General features: G+C 41.1%; 1 protein-coding gene across 1 annotated transcript; it reads right to left on the reverse strand.

The window, feature by feature from the left end:
• Positions 1 to 3,273: 3,273 nt before the first annotated feature.
• On the reverse strand, positions 3,274 to 21,415 carry C2H3orf85 (chromosome 2 C3orf85 homolog). The gene is made up of 4 exons (XM_075853475.1): positions 21,256 to 21,415; positions 20,230 to 20,363; positions 10,921 to 11,012; positions 3,274 to 3,456 (listed from the first exon to the last, which is right to left on the reverse strand). Exons 1-4 carry the CDS (start codon positions 21,302 to 21,304, stop codon positions 3,402 to 3,404), a joined length of 330 nt encoding a protein of 109 aa, XP_075709590.1. The 5' UTR covers positions 21,305 to 21,415; the 3' UTR covers positions 3,274 to 3,401.
• Between the last annotated feature and the right edge of the window lie 3,212 nt (positions 21,416 to 24,627).

A 24,627-nucleotide genomic window follows, 5' to 3' on the forward strand; every position in this document is an offset into this window, starting at 1 on the left:
GATAATGTAATAAAACACTGATCACAACACATTTCTTCCTTAATGTGTAGGCATCTAGTTTGTGTTAATACTTATTGCTTTGCCTTTACAGATGTTAAAAAAATAACTGATTATAAATCTAGGAAATTAAATCTTGATTTTTATACAATTACATTTTAAAAGGGTCATTATATACCATTAAAGTTCTATAATTATGTCACATTATCTTTATCAACTTTAAATGTTAAAATAGTTTCTAGCATTAAGCATGCCTGTCATGCAGTTTAAAAAAAATTAACATTATAGTCTCAGTAAAACTGTATTTGGAATTGACAGTTATAAATGCATATAATTTTATGAAGAAAATTAATCTTCAAAGTTAATCTGACAGACTATTGCACTTTCAACTATTGGCAAATCAAAGATAACCTAAAGAAGTGTTCACCAACCAGCCCCTCTGGAGCTTTTGGGCCCTCTGTATGTGGTTCACCAGCTGTTTTCCACTGTTACCAATCTCTTTTCGTAGCAAAAAATATTTGAACCCCTCAGTGACCAGCCTATTTTAAACCTTGATGACGAAGCTATTTTTTACGTTTTTTTTCATCGTCACATTTAAAGAGCTATAACTTTTTTATTTTTCAGTCGACTTAGCTGTATAAGGGCTTGTTTTTTGCAGTGACAAATTGGATTTTTTAATAGCACAATTTTGGAGTACATATAATTTATTGATTAACTTTTATTAACTTTTTTTCAGGGCATAGTAGAAAAAAACACAGCAATTTCTACACTTTTTTTTTTTGCGTCTTTCATTTACACAGTTTACCGTGTGGTATAAATAATATAATAACTTTATTCAGCAGGTCGTTATGATTGCGACAATACCAAATTCATGTGGTTTTCTTATGTTTTACTACTTTTACACAGTAAAATCACTTTTTTTTACAAAATGATGTGTTTTTGTGTCTCCACATTTGATGAGCTATAACTTTTTTATTTTTTCGCCGATGCAGCTGCATGAGGGCTTTTGTTTTTTTTTGCGGAACGACTTGTAGTTTCTATCGGTACAATTTTGGAGGACATGCGACTTTTTGATCACTTTTTATCACATTTGTTTGAAGGCAGAAAACAGAAATTCTGGCATTGTTTTTTTACAGCATTCGCCGAGCGGGTTAAATGACATAATAGCTTTATAGTTGGGGTCATTACTGACGCGGCGACACCAAATATGTGTAACTTTTAAACTTTTTTTTTTTTTCAGAATAAAACATTTTGTTCGGGGAAAAAGTGGGTTTTTCATTTTTTTTTCACTTATTTATTTATTTATTAATACATTTATTCAACTTTTTTTACTTTTTTTACTAGTCCCATTAGTGGACTTCACTATGCGATCGTCCGATCACTTTTATAATACACTGCAATACTTCTGTATTGCTGTGTATTACAGCTGTCTGTTTACAACGGACAGGCATCTGCTAGGTCATGGCCTAGCAGGCATCCACTACAGGCAGACCTGGGGCCTTTATCAGGCCCCCGGCTGCCATAGGCGACACTAGCACCCTGCGATCTCATAGCAAGGTGCCGGTGGGGTGAGAGAGGGAGCTCCCTCCCTCTCTCTAAAACCACTCAGATGCAGCGCTCGCTCGAGCAGTGCTGCCCCAAGTTCTCAGCTACTTCTGGTAGATGAGAACAGGGAGTTTTAACTGCTTCCGGCGGCGCAGCTTTTTTCTGATGCAGCGCCATGAAAAGGCGAATGAATCAGAATACAGCCTGTTAGTGGCCGCTGTGAAAAGGTGTATTGGCGGTCACTAACGGGTTAAACCAATTGTATTGATTTTAATCAAAATTAAATTTTGCAGAAATTTCTGACCAATTGCATCTGATGTGGTGATTGATGTTTTTGACATACAGAACAAGACCAATTTTTTGGACCCTTTACTGCTGTTATCCCAGTAGTTTAATATGCAGGATGACGTCATTCAGACCGGCAGTGGTAGCTGTACTTTCAATTGTTACTGCAAACTGGAGGTATATTTGTTTTTTAAGCACAATATAGCTTACTACGCACGTTAGGTTAAAGTTGGTTAAACCTGGTGATAGTGACAGGATTGGACGTCAATCTAATGTGTATGGTGGCGGCTAGACAGCCCACTATTGGTAGATGTATCTCCCAAGTGTTTATTCTGCTCTCCACTGAAATGGCATGTACACATGACAGTTGTTAAATGCAGGAAAGTAACAAGTAAACATGGGTCCTGTACAAAAATGGGAGTCGGACCCCACTCCACCATGACCCTCTACAGCAGCAAGTGGTTTATGGACAGTGGTGGACGTACAGTACCTCACAATCTAGCAGGTGACCTCAAACCTCAGTGGGTCTTGGTGTTCAGCAACCAGGCTGTTCTCTTGCTGACTTTTACATAGAAGTGAGAAAATTGCAGTCTCATAGGTTCATGTATCAGACTTCTGGGCATTACATTTTACTAATAAAAGACTATCTGTCAGAATACTTCGGGACTATTAGCTAGTGGGGCTTACATTCACTCTAACAACTAATATAAAATCTAGCTGTTGACCACATGGGGCAAAAAAATGGAGGAAGTGTTATCTGACTAAATCATATTTTAGGCAGAAGGATGTACTGCCTAACACCATGCTGTCGCATGGAGTGTTGCTACGAATGAAAACAGCCTCCTGTCATTGTAAGTACATAATCTGGTAAGAAAAAGTAGCCTTGTAACTTAGTTAGGTTAAAAAAAAGGCATAAGTCGATCTTGTTTAACTTATTCTCCTGCAATGTTGATCAAGGAAAAGGGGGAAGCATTAAAGCAGAAGCCAATTTTCCTCATCTTAGGGTGGCAGAGATTCCTTCTAGACTCCAAATGTGGCAATCAAAGTAAATCCCTGGACCAATGACGCATCTAAAGCAATCTATTACATAAAACTTATAATATTATTACATTTTAGAAAGCCAATTAGACTACTTTTAAACTCTTTCATGAAATTAACCATTACAACTTCCTCTGGCAGAGGTTTCAATAAGTAACTTCGATGTTGGTGTAAAAACCTTCTTTCCTCTTAAAGTAAATTGACAAATAGGGAACGCAATTCAGGGATGGAGTATAATAAAGAGAAAACATTCTAGAGTAGTTCTTTCAATTTAACCGGGTAAAAGAAACACTAAAGCTCATAGACTGGAACAGTGTTCTCAAGAGAAAATAATTACATTTCTGAATGGCTATACCTATATGTCTGGGAACAATATGTATAGTCTAATATATAATAAATGACATACACTTGTTTCAATTATATCACAAAATATTTATTATAACTTACCAAGATGAGATTTATTTGCAAATATTGAACAATTAATTACATGTACATTTGTTATTATATCCAGGACCACTTTGCATGTATATATCATCCTATTGATTGGATTCCCAGGGCCAGAGATCATCGACATACGATTTCATGTGCCTCCTACAAGAAGGAGCATAGTGAATGTTTAATGAATGTTACATACATTAAATATTTACAATATTATTATTATAAATTCATAATTGTGTTTAAAGAATAAGTTACTTGTACCCAGTTGTATTCAATCTGCCAAAAGATCAAGGTGTCTAATACAATGCTTAAAAGTCCCCAATGCTTGGTCTATGGGTGAATAATAGTCACTTGCGAAATTCCAAAGACATGGCTCAGATGCTCAGATTTCCTGGTCTGCATATGGCTTCATATTTCATTATATCTAATGTTGGGATGCTAAATAGAATCTATGTAAATGATAAAATATATTATTTATATACAAAGATAGCTTTGTATAGTTCGATTACATTATTGAGTAATTGAAATAATTCCACTGCATCACCTTCTTTCATACCTTCAGCGGGACAGTCCCGGATTCCGGGTGGTGTTCCAGGCAACCTGTGGTTAGTCACGGTGTCAACTGTATCTGCCTCCTGAGGACGCAGATACAGTTGAATCCAATGCTAAAGCAAGGAACCCTCAGCTCCATGCTTCAGCATTCACTCTCCACTCGTCGAGGACTCCCCGGGCACATCACTACTTTAAAGAGGCTCTGTCACCAGATTTTGCAACCCCTATCTGCTATTGCAGCAGATAGGCGCTGCAATGTGGATTACAGTAACGTTTTTATTTTTAAAAAACAAGCATTTTTGGCCAAGTTATGACCATTTTTGTAGTTATGCAAATGAGGCTTGCAAAAGTCCAAGTGGGTGTGTTTAAAAGTAAAAGTCCAAGTGGGCGTGTATTATGTGCGTATATCGGGGCGTTTTTAATACTTTTACTAGCTGGGCGTTCTGATGAGAAGTATCATCCACTTCTCTTCAGAACGCCCAGCTTCTGCCAGATCACGCTGTGACATCACTCACAGGTCCTGCATCGTGTCAGACGAGCGAGGACACATCGGCACCAGAGGCTACAGTTGATTCTGCAGCAGCATCAGCGTTTGCAGGTAAGTAGCTACATCGACTTACCTGCTAACGCCGATGCTGCTGCAGAATCAACTGTAGCCTCTGGTGCCGATGTGTCCTCGCTCGTCTGACACGATGCAGGACCTGTGAGTGATGTCACAGCGTGATCTGGCAGAAGCTGGGCGTTCTGAAGAGAAGTGGATGATACTTCTCATCAGAACGCCCAGCTAGTAAAAGTATTAAAAACGCCCCGATGTACGCACATAATACACGCCAACTTGGACTTTTACTTTTAAACACACCCACTTGGACTTTTGCAAGCCTCATTTGCATAACTACAAAAATGGTCATAACTTGGCCAAAAATGCTCGTTTTTTTAAAAATAAAAACGTTACTGTAATCTACATTGCAGCGCCTATCTGCTGCAATAGCAGATAGGGGTTGCAAAATCTGGTGACAGAGCCTCTTTAAGCGCTGAGCCCTGGAAAGCCCTTGATGTCACTGTTCATATATGGACCATGATATCGGGCTTTCAACTTTGGCGTCCAGAGCAATGTAGGCTCTTTGGCCGGGGAGGGGGGGGGGAATCCTGTCTTGGTTGTCAATGCTCTGGCCAGGGATTCCACTCCTAGAAGGAGCCCCTGACGTCACTGTCCACATATGGACAGTGACATCAGGGGCTCCCTCTAGGAGCGGAAGCCCCGGTCAGAGCGTTACCAATGGGAGCCCCTGACTTCTAGATCATGTTCTCAGGGGTACATTGCCCCATTGTACCCCTGAGGATGCCATCTCTGCAAAACATGGGGGGGCTTTGTTGAATGTTTTTAACATACCATCAGCTCAGAATCAAATCTTGGATAGTGGTCTGCAGATGCTTCCCTCTAGTATAGACAGTATATTAATTTTACTTCTGTTAGCAGAGACTGACCATTACATATATATAAGTGATAACGTTTCTGGGCTCATGGGTTGTTTTCAGAATTTAGGCTACGTGCCTTTAATAAAAGGTTATTTTTCATTTTTACGAATTATGTGAATAGAACAATTCAATACCTTCTGTTAGTAGTGTTGAAAATAGGGTTAGTTGCCTTATAGGCAAATTGTGTTTTGTTATACTGTATTGGGGGCAGCTAAAAGTGCATTATACTGTATGGTGGCAGCTAAGGAGACATTATACTGTATGGTGGCAGCTAAGGGGTCTTTATACTGTATGGGAAAGCTATGGGCATTATACTGTATGGGGGGAACTATTGGGGCATTATGTTGTACAGGGGCATGTATGGGGTATTATACTGTTTGGGGTCATCTGTGTAGACATTATACCGTTTCGGGGCATTCATGAGGGGATTATACTGTATGGGGGCATCTATGAGGGCATTATACTGTATGTGGCAGCTATAGGGGCATTATACTGTGGGGTGGCACTATGGGAGCATGATACTTTGTGGACTGAACCGGGTTTGTATGGGCATTGTTAGACGCGTGGCATAAATGAAAAAAAAATTTGCAGCTTCGATTGTCCCTCTTTACGATACTTTAATGTTGGGAGGTATGCCTTCTAATATTGAGTTCTACTTTACTACTATTTTGTTCTACATTCTCTCTTGTTATTATTAGGGCGGAGGCAAGGAATAGGAGTAGTTAAATTTGTTTACACAACCAATTGGACAAGTTGTTGATAATTTCCTAGGTGCCAGGGTACGAAGAATACTTTTCTTTAGTGCATTCGTGAGGGAATACACTTTCACTGTGACAGGCACAGTAGAGGGAAGTGGTTGATTGAAAAGAGCGAGCATCATGCATCGATAGAGGGATAGATAAAGAAGAGCTGCAGGAGCCAGCAGACCTATAAACAAGTAGTAGAGTGGCCAGTCCTGCATTTCCTCCATTTCCATGTGTGGAGGAAATAGAGGTGGAAGGAAATGATTAGTATTCATTATAAATAAGAATGCTATCGATTGGTTGGTTTAGCGGCAATTAAATGATTGGCTATTTGACTGCTATAATGCTCAGTTTAGATTTAGAAAATGACAGCAAAAATCTTATTGTTTGCTGTGTACAACAAGAACATTTCTAAAGGGGTTGTCCTGGATTCCAGCATCACTCTTGTCCATGGGGTATGCAGCTCATCCCCAATGGGGTGAATGGAGCTCAGCTACAATACCAGACGCATCCGAACGACAAGGATAGTACTGTTTCTGGGGGGTAAAAAAAGCAGACATTTATTTTCTAATCCTGGACAACCCCTTTAACAAATGAGGCCCAAGGTGTCTTAGTTGGTGATAAACATGTAAGAAAATCATTTGTCCTAGAAATACAATTCGGTAGTAGTGGCCTTCTTTACTAGTTATAATGTAATTCTCTCATATGTTGCGGGTGTATTCCAAAATATCTACCATGTCACCACACATGGCAGGTTTTAAATGAAACTGAACATTATTCACTATTTATTATCTATTTTATTCATTCATATTTAAAATGAGCAGCTGCTTCAGCATTCATTTGAATATGGATTATAAATGGGAGGGAAATTTACATCTAAGGGATGAATGATACAAATACATTGTTGCAGTCCCTTATTGTGTACAGCTTATACTGTATTTTTATGTTATACAAGAAAATATGATATTTTGTTATCAGTATAGGAGCAAAAAACTTATTAAGGTCATCAGTACATTCCATTAGAAATGTAACCATTTAAATGCCAAGTAAATGTGAACATATGTTTTGTGACATATTTTACTTACAATTATTACATTAATTGTGTATATAAATTCCTTATTAATCATTACTGCATATGGCAGCTACTCTGAATCAAAGTAAAAATGTATGTGGAAGTTCTAAAGGAAAATTAAATAGCATCTACATATTTTATGCACTTAGCTCATAGGAACTGATAATCTTGTAAATTATTTATATTTTCCAACAAGGCAAATAATTAAAACGGCATATGAAGTATTTAATATACCAGACTTTCCTTTAATGACTAAAGCTATATCTGAAATTAATCACTCAAATATATTTTTCTGGTTTAACTCCTTAATATATCAGAAATGACCATTATTATTAATTGGCGGTCATTTAGTGTGTATACAAATAAGATCATTTTCTAAAATCCATTCCCAGATGTACATAACTAATTGTAATATTGCATCAAAATGCAAAGCGTATACTAAACATAAGAGCATTTTTATTTAAAAAAAAAAATTTTTTTAATATAAGATAATATTGATGGCCTAGTTTAAGGACCGCCATCTATATTTTAGTTTTTAAAAACCTGTTTATTGTTTTAGTATAGAAATCTACTTAATGACATCCCTTCCACCTCCACTTCTATGTTACAGTAGTCCTGGCATAATATTCATGAACAAGCCCGTTTCCGGTTGAGAAGTACTCTAAGTTCATTAAAATCTATGTACACCCCTTGAAATCGTTTTATTTTATTTTTAATAAAATGTCTATCAGTGTGTTTGGTGCAACTTTCTAAATACTTTTTATAAAAAAATTATTTTTTCCTTTTTTAGATACAGCTGCGTTTTATCCTCTATACAGAGCAGCTGTATCTAGCGCTGAAACCTGCATCCGTCAGGTCAGCGGGACTGGCGGGTTCAGTGCAGGATCGACCTGTTACCCATCACATCCAAGTTCATAACTCAGAAGTGATCGATAACAGCTCGATCCTGCGTATTAGAGACACGCAGGACCCGCTGACACTGAACCCATCAGTGCTGCTGACCTGACAAATTCAGGTCCTAGCGCAAGATACAGCTGCTTGTATTTTTTTGTAAAAATAATTTTTATATTTAGAAAGTTGCACCAAACTCACTGATAGATATTTTTTATTAAAAAAAAAAAGAAATAAATAATGATTTCAAAGGTGTACATAGCCTTTAAAAATAAAGGAGTGCTACAGTTAATAGAACACAGAAAAAAATACGGTAAGATCATTTTTTGTGGAGGATTAGATCTGCAGCAGTAGGCAAAATGCAGTCAGAGACATAGACACACACAAAAGTTCTGTTCAAACACGTGCTTTGCCTGTTCATTGTTTTGTGGCAAAAGACAGAAATAAACGTATAGCCTTTACATTCAGGCACAAAAAAAAATCCTCACAAATTATAACCTCTGCTCGTCTCAGCACTAAACATAGGTTTCCCTCACTATACAAGTGGCAAACTACCAACCACCCGAAACTTTTCGCATGGTCCCCTCTATAAAGTGCACATCTTTATAGCTCAGAGATTAACTGAGCTGCAACACCTGAGAGCTGCAGAGAAAACCTATACTGGACAGGAAGGGAATGATAGACCCCACTTCCAACTTGCCTATCATTCCATAAAAATCCATGCCCAAAATAAGAACTTATCAAAGTCCTTAGCAAATTAATCCTTGCTAGGGATATTCAGCTTTCCTGGATTCCTTCCATCTCATCCAGCTTTCCCTGGATGGGACAGATACTTCCTGTAGCCTATTACACATATGAGAGGAATCTTGAGGAAATATAGCAATCCCCAACCACTTTTCCTGTCACTGTCTCAAAAATATATATACTGGAGTACATCATCGAGGACATTATACAGCAGTAATGAGTAGTGTAGCTGTGAATCCAGCACTGGGGTGAGATGGAACACTAATTAGGAAGCTGCTGCAGCATGTGTGTGTCTGTGTTTCTGCTCCTACTTCCTCCTACCCTCTCCATAGACTTCTATGGGTAGCTGTAATGTAATCCCTCAGTGAGCAGATACTTTGACGGAAAAAGCAGTAAATTCAGAGTGGGTGAAGAGTTAGGAGGGGGTGGAGGAAAGGAGCCTGATAATAAAATAATAAATATATTACAACGTTTCTTATATTCGCTTGTACTATTGATTTATGCACCATTTAAATTGAGACCATTTAAATTTACATTCAAAATATTTACTTGGATTTTTTTTAACAAAGGATATAACAGAGGTACGTGCAGTCACCATTACAAAAGCAGAAGTAATACTTTACATTTGTCTATATTTTATATTAATATGCAATGGGGCATATTTACAAAGATTTAGAGAGCATAAGGCAGTCTGAAGATGCACCAAATTTATCACAGTGGCACATGCTATATGATAAATTTGGCGCATCTTGCTAAACACTTTTCTCTTTCTTATACCAACTCTTGGTTAGCTTAGTTTTCGTTTGGTGCACTTTGGCACACTTTAAGCCACACATCCTTCCCTATTAAGCCACACCTTTTTTCTAGACATTTAAGTGTCTGGTGGGGCGCAAACATCTGTTCTTAAATAATCAAAAATGAAATGCGCCAAAATGTTTCAATACATTCTAGATACAGAGACCGTACTAAATCTGCCCCAATATATTTTTTATTTCAGTATGTTATACACATCTGTGTGGCTGCATCTGATACTTTGTCTCATACTGTAAGATACATATACAGGGTGGGCCATTTATATGGATACACCTAAATAAAATGGGAATGGTTGGTGATATTAACTTCCTGTTTGTGGCACATTAGTATATGGGAGGGGGGAAACTTTTCAAGCTGGGTGTTGACCATGGTGGCCATTTTGAAGTCGGCCATTTTGTATCCAACTTTAGTTTTTTCAATAGGAAGAGGGTCATGTGACACATCAAACGTATCGAGATTTTCACAAGAAAAACAATGGTGTGCTTGGTTTTAACGTTACTTTATTTCATGAGTTATTTATGTCATTATGGGTGTCAGGTCCGAGCATTCCTAGATGAACAGTTTCCTGGAAAGTGGATTGGTCGTCGTGGGCCAGTTGAATGGCCCCCTAGGTCTCCTGATCTGACCCCTTTAGACTTTTATCTTTGGGGTCAACTGAAGGCAATTGTCTATGCTGTGAAGATACGAGATGTGCAGCAACTGAAACTACGGATACTGGATAAGTTTGATGTGTCACATGACCCTCTTCCCATTGAAAAAACTAAAGTTGGATACAAAATGGCCAACTTCAAAATGGCCACCATGGTCAACACCCAGCTTGAAAAGTTTCCCCCCTCCCATATACTAATGTGCCACAAACAGGAAGTTAATATCACCAACCATTCCCATTTTATTTAGGTGTATCCATATAAATGGCCCACCCTGTACATTTGACATGTGTAAGAAATAAATAAAAGTCCCTAAGGGTCTGTTCACATCTGCATTGCCCTTCAGTCGACTACTAGTTCCATCAAAACAATGGAACCCTGTCACAACGTTGACCAACGGAAACTATTAACAATGTTTCCGTCAATGGTGAGATCAATGGTGAGGGAAATGGAAGCTGAGGTTTCCGTTTGCCTTTCCATTGAGGGGTTAACCTGACGAAACCTCAGACGGAACCCTTCAACGGAAGGGCAACGCTGATGTGAACAGGCCCTGACATGGTGGAAAGATGACAGAAGTAAAAAAAAAGTAATGCAGCCAGAACTCACCCAAAATGTTAATGGATCATAATTAATCATTTCCTTGCAAAAATAGAACAATTACAGTTTTAACAAGTCTTACCCAATCTCAGAAGGAGAGTATGATGAATGAACTAAATCCAAATTTAGGTAATATTGTACAGAATTTACCAATGACCGCCATGTTTCACTTGCCTTTAAATAAAGTAAGGAAAAAAAGTTGTATTGTAAATATTATCATGCCATGCTTAAAAAGCACTTTACAGCAAATATTTTAGAATCTTTTTAATAACAAAACATGAAATACAGTATAACCTCAAAATTACACCATTTTTTTTTCATCTTTTATGGGAGTGGTTCTCTCAAAGAAAATGCTGGTTATAGTGTTTAAAGGGAACCTGTCACCAGCATTTCACCTATTAAACCAGCATTACCTGGTGGTAATGGGTGAAAAATAATTTTTATATAACCTATAATTATCTTCTAAGTAGGCCGTGTACCTTTAGTATTCTGTTTTTTAGAGTTCCCATGTTGTATGCTAATGAGCATAAAAGTCATATCTTCAGTCGAAGAGTCATATCTTCATTCCTCAAGCCTTTCCGAGTTAACCCCGCCTCCTTACTTTTGATTGACAGCTCCTTTCCTCCCTCCGCACACAAGAATCTCTGTGCTTGCGCATCGATGTCCTATTCTGGTGCATGCACACAACGGGACACCATAGCGGCGCATGCGTAGTAACTAGATTTGAGGCCCGGACGAAGCAGGGAAGGGTGTTCGGACCATACATGATGGGCGCATGATCGTTATCTCAGACAAGATTCAGGGCAGACCAGTTTTCTGCTGTGGGTGGTCATAAGGAGAGGAACGAGCAAGACTGACAGATTATTTCCATAAAAGGAGCAAAATGTTTGCAGACCGTTATTAACAGTCGGAGGAGAAGTTTAGGTGAAGGGATAACGGCAATGAACTTTTGTCAGCAGCGGCCAGCAAGGGGTGAGTAGAGTTTAATAGTTGAAATGCTGGTGACAGGTTCCCTTTAATGCACTTAGCAGACATGTACAGCACACAAATAAATATACAAAATGACGAAACACCCCAAAATCATGTAATCAATGCCACAGATTGCATAAAGCATACAGTACTTTTTTCCCCAATCATCCTCCATGACAGCACACAGGTTGACGTCATGTCTAATTAGGGACAGGAAACAGAGAGTTAAAAAAGCCCCACCTCCCCAGCATACCAGTGCTGTTCTGTTCCTTTGAATACTGAAAAGACCCCAGTGGTTGGCAAGTAAATGAATCAAACGAAGAGAACTGATGTGCTCCAGGCACATAGAAACCTAATTTCCCAACCACTATATAGCCAACAATAAAATTTAACTTTTATTAGTATGCTTTAAAATGTCCATGAGGAAACAACAAACGCATTGAAATTAAAAATTGGCCAACGTGAGCTGGCACTGACTCTATATCGGCTATGCTTTGACTGTGACAGAATAGAGTGTAGTGAATACAACGGTATGACTGCATGGAACAGCAGCTGCAGACTGCTGAATGATGCGTGAGTGTATCAATGAAACCTGATATAGAGGCTAGTCTGACATGGCTTATTAAAAGTGTCTTAGCCCCCCTGACATGTTTCGCTGTAAACACAGCATCCTCAGGGGATTAGAATGGGGCTAGTAGGGAACCTCTTCTTCCGAGAGTTCATCAAAGGATCAACAGAAGATGTCATGTTGGCCAAGGTGCAGCTGGTTTGGTCTCGTAAACAACTTCCATCTCCCATTATCTCAGGATCTTCTCCAGCAGGGGCCTATTCATCATTCAGATCCCCATCAACTCAGTTTGGCAGCATGGCTTCTGAAGAGAACATTTTAAAAGCCAGAGGCGTATCTGATGCCGTCATAAAGATCCTCATTACCAGCAGAAAACCTGTTACTAAGGCTGGAAGACTTTTTGATCTTGGTGCGGCAGTAATCAACCAGATCCTTTTCACCCAACATTGCGAAGATTTTAGATTTTCTACAGTCTGGCCTAGACAAAGGCCTAAAGACAAACACCTTGTTGGTGCAGATATCTGCATTAGGTTCCTTATTTGACCAGGACTTAGTCAATCATAATTGGATAAAATGATTTTTTAAGGTGGCTAACAGACTGTCTCTCAAGATTCTTAATTCACTCCTTCTTGGGATTTAAACATTGTCCTCTGTGGTCTTTCAAAAACTCTGTTTGAACCATTATCTCAACTGGATCTGAGAAGACTTCCTTGTAAAACTGCTTTCCTTGTGGCTATCGCCTCAGCCACAGAAATAGGTGAAATTCAAGCCCTTCCCATTAGAGGGACTCACCTAAGAATTCTAGATGACAGAATTACTGTATATTCAAGTTAGATTCCTCCTCTCATCCAAAGGTAGTAACTAGTTTTCATATGTCACAAGACGTAGTCTAACAATCATTCTGTCAGAATCCTTAAAATTCTAAAGGGCAAGAATTTAATTCCTTGGATGTTCACAGAATAATTATCCATTACCTCAACATCACAAAGCCTTGGAGATTAGACCAAAGTCTTTTCATTCTGTTCCAGGGCTGAATGTCTTCTCCTCTGAATGTCAGAGCTCCCTCCACCAGAGCAGCATCAGTCTCCTGGGCTGAAAGGGCCAATGCTTCTATTGAGCAGATTTGCAGAGCTGCAACCTGGTCTTCTCCTTATAAATTCATTGGGCATTATCACCTTGATCTCTCATCAGTTGGGGACCTCTCCTTCGGGAGAAAAGTATTACCAGCTGTGGTCCCACCCTAATGTGGTTATTTGATATCCTCCTGTGTGCTGTTGTGGAGAATGATTGGGGAAAATAGAATCAGTTCTTACCAGCAATTCCTTTTCTGGGAATACTCCATGACAGCCGTGGTTAAGTGTACTGTGATGCCTTTTGGTAACTTGTAAAACATTAGTATGCTTGGGGAGGGGGGCCTTTTTAGCTCTCTGTTTCCTGTCCCTAATTAGAAATGAAGTCGGCCTCCTGTGTGCTGTCATAGAGGATTCCCGGAAAAGGAATTAGCGGTAAGAACTAATTCTGTTTTTATCACATTTTCCATTAATTCCCTGCATCTGGGATGTATTGTCCTATCATGTACCTAGTAACTTACGTGTAAGAAGTAAACTGAATATTCAAACTGTATACTGCAGTGGTCTTCTACCTGTGCCTTCCCAGTTTACCCTACAAATGACTTGTAGCTAATAATGGGAGTTTTAGTTTAATAACAGCTGGGGAGTCACATGTTTAGAAACACTGCAGTGTATCATAGAACATCATAGAACTGTACAGTATCCATCTCAGACCCCACCCTTCAGTTCCCAGCATGGCATCCTTTTGCTTTTTAGTACCCAGCATGACTTCCCTCTCCTCAGTCTCCACTCTCCTGAGTTCCCAGCATGGCTTCCCTCTCCTCACAATCCCCCATGGCTTCCCTCTCTTTCTCAGCCCACAGCATGGCTTTCCTCTACTCACTCCCCAGCATGGCTTCACTTTTCATATCAATCCCCAGAATGGGTTTTCTTTTCATCTCAGTCCCCAGCATAGCTTCTCTCTCCTTACTCCCCAGCATGACGTCACTTTCCATCTTAGTCCTCAGCATGGCTTCCCTCTCTTCACTCACCCCCATGGTTTCCTTCTCCTTCTCAGCCCCAACATCACTTCCCTCTCCTCACTCCCTAGCATGGCTTCACTTTCTATATCAATCCCCAGAATGACTTTCCTTTTCATCTCAATCCCCAGCATGGCTTCCCTCTCCTCCTCAGTTCCCAGCATGGCTTCCCTCTCCTTAGTCCCTAGCATGGCTTTCCTCTACTCACTCCCCAGCATGGCTTCACTTTTCATATCAATCCCCAGAATGGCTTTTATTTTCATCTCAGTCCCCAGCATAGCTTCTCTCTCCTCACTCCCCAGCATGACGTCACTTTGCTTCTCAGTCCCCAGCATGATTTCCCCCTTCCATCTCAGTCCCCAGCATGGATTCCCTCTCCACCCCAGGGCCAAGCATGGCTTCCCTATCCTCAGTATGGCTTTCCTCTACTCACTCTTTCGCATGGCTTTCATCTCCTCACTCCACAGAATGGCTCCTCTCTCCTACTAAGGCCCCAGAATAGCTTCCATCTCTTTAGTCCCCCAACATTGCTCCACTCTCTTTCTCATCAGTCTACCGCATAGCTTCCTTCTCCTAGAATAGTCTCACCTCTCATGCTACCCAGCATGGCTAAATTGTTCTTCTAGAAATGTTGGCCCCTTAATTAACAGGTAGTGGAAGGCTGTGCTGCAGCATTTAATGTGCAGCATGACGTCTGTTCCACATAGAGCTTTACACCTCCCCTCCTATGGCTCCGTTCCATCCTCCAGTAAGCAGCGCCTTTCTTCCCTTGTGCTACATTCAATTAGTGGATACATCAGCGCTGTTTAGAAGTAAGAAAGAGAAGAGATTTAAAGCTTGGCAGCTCCCTCTACTCCTTGGTTCCCTCCTGTCCTCTACTAGGGTGGACATTGGTCAGAATGCGAGGAAGGTCTTTATAAAGAGGGCCACTATACATAGACTAAAATGTAGTTACAAATCGGTCACAGAAAAATAGTTTTTATGGGGGTGGTCCTCTCAAAGATGTGGTCTTCTGGGGAGGTTTCACTGTGATTGTTTTAATAGTATGTAAAGTTGATTATTTTAGAAATGTAAAGAACATGTGCATAGTTTTCAATAGTTGAGGAAGGATATGCAGCTGCTAAACATCTCTGTTTCCCTTATCACTGAGAAATACAGAAGCTTGGACAAGTTAAAATCTGACTTGCTAGTTAGTTGTTATGTGTGATGACAGACTTCGGGATACCTTGTGACAGTCTATATAGATTCCAGCAGATCTCAATTGGCATTATAAGGGTCAATGCACACGATGCGTATTACGTGCAGTTTTGCCGCGTATATCTGCGTGTGGCAAAGCCGCAGCTTAATACAGTACCAGCATGGACAATGAGATTCCAAGGAATCGCATGTCCATGTACAGTATTTTTCGGGACGTAAATTGACCCGCGGTGCGTATTTTCGAAACTGTGGCATGTCAATTTATCCTGCGAGTACGCTTGCGAATTCTATCCCTCTAGTTATACAGAAATACGAAGCAAAACCCGCAACATTTAAATACCGCTATTTATGCAGCAAAATTTAAAAACCGCATTAAAAAAACGCACCTTAAGGGGGCGTTTTTTTCCTGAGAGTTTCTTGCGGTTTTGCTGCGTATTTTCCGTATTATAGAATGTGTGCATATAGCCTTAATGAATCTTGAATACTGTGGCACAGAAGAGATCTGTTTCTTAGTGTAGCGGCATCATATATTTTCATGAGCTTTTAGGAACATTACATATAGCTTCATAAACTAATGCATATTTAAAGCATATGTGCACCCTTTTGCACAAAATGTTAGTTTCTTACAGTTGTCATTATCAGTTCTGATAACCCAAAAACATAGAACAACCCATTTGGCTGGAAAAACAAATTGTTTCCCAGCACTTCAACAGTACAGCAGAATCATTTTAGCATGGAGCTGTACAAGTTCCATCGTTCTCTGTGCGCATAGAGATATTTTTACCCTAGAAGCAATGCCTGAGTCCATATGAGCATGCCACAATAATTATTTTTTCAATATTCAATAATTTGCCTGGTGTCCAAGATAATGTTTTGTAGATCTTACAACTATTAGTAATTCCTTATTATTTTTGTGTTTTTTTTATTTTAATTTAGTTTTTATGTTTACCATACTTTGAATTAAAATTTTTGGCACTTTAGACTGAATTAAAGGGAACCTGTCACTAGCATTTCAACTATTGAATTCTACTCACCCCTCGCTGGCCGCTGCTGTCTAGAGTTCATTGCCGTTATCACCTCTCCTAAACTCCTCCTCCGACTGTAAATAACGGTCTTCAAACATTTTGCACCTTTTATTGTAATAATCCCGTTTTCTCATTCGTTCCTCTTCTTATGCCCGCCCACCGCAAAACAACTGGCCCGCCCTGAATGCCGGAATCTCTCAAGATACCGCATGCGCCCATCATGTATTGTCCGACACTCTTCCCTTCTTCGTCCGGGCCTCAAATCTAGTTACTGCGCATGTGCCGCTGTGGTGTCCTGTTGTGCGCACGCACCAGAACAGGACATCGATGCGCAAGCGTGGGATTTCGTATGTGCTGGGGGAAGCGAGGAGCTGTCAATCAAAAGTAAGGAGGCAGGGTTAACTTGGAAAGGCTTGAGGAATGAAGATATTACTCTTTTATGCTCATTAGCATATGGCACAGGAACACTAAAAAATGGAATACTAAAGGTGCAGAGCCTACTTAGAAGATAATTATAGTTTACATTAAAAAAAAAATTCACCCACTTCCACTAGGTATTTTCTGGTTTAAAAGGTGAAATGCTGGTGGCAGCTTTGCTTTAACATAACTAAGTTGTTATGTTCTTACGTTACAATATTTTCAATTTACAATGGTGCCTCAGGAACAAATTAATCTTGCAAAGTGAAGAATCAGTGTTGATATTGTGATATTTTATTATTATAATCTTTACAAGGTCTTTTTGACAACGCTGCATCTCACCGGAATTTAGAAGGGGACATTGGGGCTATTCAGTTTAGAAAAAAGATGGCTTAGAGGCGATCTAATTACCATGTACAAATTTATAATTGGACAGTACAGAGATCTTTCTAATGATCTTTTTACACCTAGGCCTGTAACAAGGACAAGGGGGCATCATCTACGTCTAGTGGAACAAAGGTTTCACCATAACCAAAGACGGGGATCAGGGGCGTAACTAGGAAATACGGGGCCCCATAGCAAACTTTTGACTGGGGCCTCCCCCTCCGCTGGGTATCACACAACCCCCCCTTGTAGATAGTGCCTCCCTATAGACTCCACCACACAGCGCCCCCCCCTATAGATAGCACCATACACAGCCCCCTGTAGATAACGCCATACATCCCCCCTGTAGATAACGGCATATAGCCCCCCTGTAGATAACGCCATACAGACCCCCCTGTAGATAATGTCATACAGACCCCCCTGTAGATAACGCCATACAGATTCCCCCCTGTAGATCATGCCATACATAGTCCCCCCTGTAGATAAAACCATACAGAGTCCCCCCTGTAGAGAACGCTATACAGACCCCCCTGTAGATAACACCATACAGACCCCCCTGTTGATAACGCCATACAGAGTCCCCCGTGTAGATAACGCCATACAGACCACCCTGTAGATAACGCCATACAGACCCCCCTGTAGATAACACCATACAGAGTCCCCCCTGTAGATAACGCCATACAGAGTCCCCCCTGTAGATAACGCCATACAGACCCCCCTGTAGATAACGCCATACAGACCCCCCCTGTAGATAACGCCATACAGACCCCCTGTAGATAACACCATACAGACCCCCCTGTAGATAACACCATACAGACCCCCCTGCAGATAACGCCATACAGAGTTTCCCCTGTAGATAACGCCATACAGAGTCCCCCCTGTAGATAACACCATACAGAGTCCCCATGTAGATAATGCCATACAGACCCCCCCTGTAGATAACGCCATACAGACCCCCCTGTAGATAATGCCATACAGAGTCCCCCGTGTAGATAACGCCATACAGACCCCCTGTAGATAACGCCATACAGACCCCCCTGTAGATAACGCCATGCAGACCCCCCCCTGTAGATAACGCCATACAGACCCCCCCTGTAGATAACACCATACAAACCCCCCTGTAGATAACGCCATACAAACCCCCTTGTAGATAACGCCATACAGAACCCCCCCTGTAGATAACACCATACAGACGCCCCTGTAGATAACACCATACAGAACCCCCCCAGCCGTAGATAACGCCATACAGACCTCCCCCTGTAGATAACGCCATACAGACCCCCCTGTAGATACCATACAGAACCCCCCCAGCCGTAGATAACGCCATACAGACCCCCTGTAGATAACGCCATACAGACCCCCTGTAGATAACGCCATACAGAGTCCCCCCTGTAGGTAACGCCATATAGCCCCCCCCCAAAAAAAAACGGCCTATAGTTTGTCCTACAAAAGAGATGTATCCCCTATCCACAGGATAGTGGATACATGTGTGATCGCTGGCAGCGATAAGGAGAACGGGGGACCAAAAGTCCCCCCAAGTTCTCCATGACTAACCTCGGACTTCTGGAGTCTGCGCAGTTCAATAAAAATGAAAGGTGCGCTGGTCACGCATGCGCACAATCGCGACCAGAGCACAATTCATTTCTATGGAGCTGCAGACAGACCCCGGAAGTCCGAGGTCTGTCATGGAGAACATCGGGGCACTTTCGGTCCCCTGTTCTCCTTAGCGCTTGGCATCCCAGAGATCACACATGTATCCTCTATCCTGTGGATAGGGTATGCATGTCTTTTGTAGGAACAACCCCTTCAGTGGCGTCGCGCTGTAGCAGCCATAGCGGCTCCTTGCGGAGCCTCTGGCCATGGGAGAGGGGGCCCGTGTCAGCGGGTGGCACGGGCCCCCTCATGCTGCGGGCCCCATAGCATCCGCTACGGCTACTACTGCGGTAGTTACGCCACTGACGGGGATACTTTACTGAGAAAGCAGTGAGACTATGGAACTCTCTGCCACAGGATGTTGTGATGGTTTTTTCTTTGAACAAGTTCAAGAAGGACCTTGATGCCTTTCTTAAAAAATATAATATTACAGCTTATGAGTACTAGATTCTGGAGCTGGGATTTTGATCCAGGGATTTATTCTGATTGCCACATTTGGAGTCAGGGAGGAATTTTTCCCCTAATGAGGAAATTGGCAACAACCTTATGGGATTTGATGGACCTGTGTCTTTTTTCAACCTTATCCTCTATGTAACATATTGTTATCAGAATCTTGAATCCACAGACAGACTGGACATTTTGGTATTGCTTCTCACATGCAATTTGTTAACCAAAAGAAAATGTATTATAGGGCTAGTGGCTGGTTGACCATAACCTGTAATACCAGAGGGCCCAGATCACTCTAAGTCTGCCAGTACTTTAAGCTAGCAAGGGTAGTTGTGTGACTGGGTCCAGGTGGTAATCCAAGCGATCAGACCCATATCGATCAAACATTTATCGCCTATCCATTGAAAAGGTGATATATGTTTGTGGATGGAATACCCATTTAATGGACCTATATTTTAAAGTATTAATACTGTAATCAACATCTTCAACAATGTGCATCAACAAATTTGATGCACAACTGTCACAAAAGGAAAATGTATGTCAGACTGAATGTTAATATGGTATTTAAGTTACAGTATTTTTTTGTATAAGTGAATAAATAATGCAAACATTATGTTCCGTACCCAAAAAAAATAAAAATACCTGTTCTGTAACTGTGGATGTCCATGAGTTTTCTGATGGAGCAGGTTCCCAAAAATGTCTGGAGAATGCTTGTCTTTTGAGTCTTAAAAACTGATTTGTAGCTTCCTCTGAAAAAAACGAAGCCCCTAGAATACCTGCAAATGGAAAATATATATACTGTTAAGTCGAATTTAAATGTTTTATGTATATATAAAAAAAAAATTTAGACCAGTGAAAGCAAACCTGTCACTAGACAGGTCCACAATAAAATACTTAGTGGGTAACTTATTATAGTCATAGTACATAGCGAATCAATCTAATATCAAAACAACTTTTAATTGCCTATAGTTTACTCTAGAGAACCAGATGGACATTTTTATATAATCACAATTTAAGGATGTTAGTCTGGAAAAGTAGTTAAGAGTAAAGCTCAGTGTTAAAGGCAAGTTTAATAAAAATGTTTTGCAATTTACATAATCCCTTATACATAAAGTGCAATTTGTACCTTAAAGGGTTTTCCCACTAACAACATTTATCACTTGTACAGAGAATACGTGCTTTATGTTAAGTTGCTGGGGGCCGAGATGCTTGAAGTCCCTCTATCCTTCTCACCAGCACATCAGCTATGAGGAGTGGTATGGAGCAGGGGTCGAGCATACAATTTATCACTCCACACAACTCTGCGGGAGATATAGAACGAGGACCGCTCCATACAACTTCCCCCATACTAGTGATTGGTGAGGGTCCCAGCAATCTAACATTTAGACCTATATTGTGGATAGGTGATATATTGTTAGTAGATAAACCCCTTCACATATCAAACAAAAATTTTTTGTATTTTTACTATTCAAAGGGTAGATGTGAATAGCCTATATGTTCTCTAATTATGTTACAGTTTTTGTGTGCTCTCCATCATTTTAAATGCCAAATTATCACTTCATACATAAATTATTCAATAAAAACATGACAATTGATATATACTAATGTAACCACTAGTGTTAATTTAAAGTGTTAACTATAAACATTCAAAAAGTAACATTTTCTTACCTTGCATTAAGAAAAGGATTTGAAGAAGAAGAATAACTACACGACCCATTGCAGATCAAGTGATGGTAATGTTCCTATAATTTTATCTGTAGCAATTTGTAAGACAAAAATGTTTTTTCCTCTCTGTCACTCACTTTCTGTGACCTTTGAGTCCTGCAAACTGTTTATGTACTGATTAACATGGGTCTAGATTTTTGTACAATGAGACTGCCAAGCCTAGTTTGTACTTTACACCATAGATTACTAAAATGCCACGCTGGAAAATTGGGAAAATACAGTATCAAGTGCTAATAAATGACACTTCTTTATTTTGACATTATTTCTCTATGAATTTTTTAAATACATTTTTCATACAAAGCATAAAAAAAAAGGATTACATCCAATCACACTAAGGATTCTGGATCTGCATGGAGTTTGCATGTTTTCCTCGTGTTTGCATGGATTTTCCTCCAGGTACTCCAGTTTCCTCCAACATTCCAAAGACATACAGATACATTAAATTGCTTCCTGTAAATTTAGCCCTAATGTGTGTGTCGGAGAGAGGGTAAATAAAATTGTGAGCCCTATTGGGAACAGTGACTGGTGTGAATAAAGACAATCTTTATACAGCAGAGCGCTTACAACAGGGAGGTTTTCACATTGGTTAGTCGTAAGGATGCTCACCTTTTGAAAATAATCCCAAGTAGATTCCTTGCACAGCAGTAAATTTCAATTCAGATATGCAGCACTCATACGAGCCCTTTGAAATATAAGATGCAGTTAAAGGAGGTGAAGAGGTTGCTATGGTGTTATCTTGCCACATTTCACCTTTGGAAATGTAGTTAATGTTAAAATGAAACTCCGGGCAAGCTTTCATAAGAAGTGAAATTGACTCATTAGAGTAATTTAATATACCAGTGCCTATAAGACATATAGTGCACAGAGTACCATGGAAACTTAAGGGGAAAATATAGGGGCCCAGAGTAAAAGAATTAAAGTCGTTTTCCACTTTTAGCTAATTTTTCAATATATTTTCTGCATCAAATTTTCAAATGAACTGCAGACATCATTAGCAGAGTATATTTGTTCTATGTTACCAGTTATCAGTTATATATACGACACAGGTTTAAGTTTGCTGCCCGAGTGATTGGGCAGCTGAATGTTAGGTGCCCGGCAGTCAGGGAATGCCAGGGACCCTGGATAGAAGACAGAAGCGGGTTTTCACTGCTTTTGTCTTCTCTGTACTCACATACACAGCGCTCAATAAGCGCTGTGCATAGAATTGGTCCCAGTAGTCATGTGACTGGTCACAGTTCTAACAGTGAAAATAGACACTATAAGGCCTCATGCACACGACCGTAGCCGTGTGCACGGCCGTGATTTTTGGGTCGGCCGGCTGCGGACTGTCAGCGGACTGTCAGCCGCAGGCCGCCCGCAAATCGCGGGACATGCACATGGCCGCCGCCATTGTTTTCAATGAGCCCGGACCGGAGAACCGGGCCGTAATAAGACATGCCCGTTCTTTCTGCGGTCCGGGCTCCCGGGCCGTGCAAGGACCGCAAAAACTACGGTCGTGTGCATGGCCCCATAGAAAAGAATGGGGCCGCAATTCTCCCGTGGATTTTCGGGGGAATTGCGGCCGCAAAAACACGGTCATGTGCATGGGGCCATACAGGGCTGATTTACCCTGTAAGTGGAGCTGCTGTGGAATTTTAAAAACATAAAATAATAAAGTCCGTAAAATGTATTTTCTGACCTTTTTAGAGACAGGCTATAATAATAAAAAAATAAAAGTAAAAAACAAACAAAAATGTATAAAATAAAAAGTACACATAAAATAAGCTCCCCAAAATACACTCCCCCCCTAATCATTGTGATAACGCTAGCCCTGACTCAATTACCCTAAAATACACATGAACTTATCAGCAAGTTTTAATTTTCCCTGCAGGGCAAATTAAGCTTCACACAGTTCCCAATGCAAAGCTATATCAGGTCCTACAACATTAGAGAAACACTTTTCAGCTGGTCTCCACTCTAATAGATAAGGACAGAGCTGCTAACCGGAATTTCTGGGCCATATACATTCAAGAAGTCTGGTGTAAAGTATCTGCCTGACACAGCTTCTGTGTCGACGCCCGTGATTAATCAGTCTGCATCTGCTCCTAGGTCTGATAGAGTGACTCCATCTGCTACCACTCAGGCTGGTAGGCTGAGGAGTGGGAGAACCTATCACAGCCTGGCCAGACGGAGCTAGCTCCCGCCCTCTGTCTATTTATACCTTCATTTCCTGCTCTTCCTTGCCTGTGATTCTGTCGGGTTTCCTGGCTCTACTGTTCCTGCTAGTACTATTGACCTCTGCTTCAAATTGACCCTGGCTTTACTGACTACTCTCCTGCTCTGCATTTGGTACCTCGTACACTCCTGGTTTGACTCGGCTCGTTCACTACTCTTGTTGCTCACGGTGTTGCCGTGGGCAACTGCCCCATTTTCCGTAGCTTCTGTGTCCCCTTGTCTGTTTGTCTCTCATGCACATATTGATCGTAGGGACCGTCGCCCAGTTGTACGCCGTCGCCTAGGACGGGTTGTGCAAGTAGGCAGAGACTGAGTGGCGGGTAGATTAGGGCTCACCTGTCTGTCTCCTTACCCCGTCATTACATCTGGGCCCCGTTCTACTACCAGGAGACGGCAATGGAAAGTAGCAGGAGGGGGGACAGGGGTGAGACTCAAACTGGCAGTGGCTCTGTGAAGGGGAAGAACACAGAGAATAGGTGGGCAGGGACACTGTCAAGGGACAAGGGGAGTGTCACGTTGGGTTCGTGGACCCACTGGGCCATACTGCCTTGACGGTATGGCAGCTGGCCAACAGGTCACAGTCTATAGTTTGTATAGTGTACCTGTGGCAGCTCGGACAGTAGCAAGGCAGGCTCGGATGGGACTAGGCAGCAGGTAGACGTCAGGCGTGGAGTAGCAGAACAGGCGTGGAATACTGCACAGCATGACTACAGCTCAGCATGGCACTTGACCAGGATAGCACAGGATACAGGGAACACTGGGAACTGGAAAACACTAGGAGACCATTTGCATAGACAAACTTTGGATACGACAAACAACGCTCAGGCATTGCAGGGAGGGGCACAGCCCTTCTTATAGCCCAGGGTGCTATGGGAGCAATCAGCTCAATCTCCCACCTGCATGAGCTTTAGCTTCTTAAGTCTGGACTGAGCTCGTGAACGCACCCTGGTGGTCACTGTGGAACAGGACAGCCATATGTGCAGACATCTCTGGAGAGAAGGGCGTAGACTGAATGGAAGTAGTTTGTGGTTAGCGACCACGGATGTTACAGTATCCCCCCTCTTATGCCCCCTCCTCTTGGGACCAGAACGAGGGAGAAAC

This window comes from Rhinoderma darwinii, chromosome 2 (assembly GCF_050947455.1).
Source record: "Rhinoderma darwinii isolate aRhiDar2 chromosome 2, aRhiDar2.hap1, whole genome shotgun sequence".
Taxonomy (NCBI): Eukaryota; Metazoa; Chordata; class Amphibia; order Anura; family Rhinodermatidae; genus Rhinoderma; species Rhinoderma darwinii.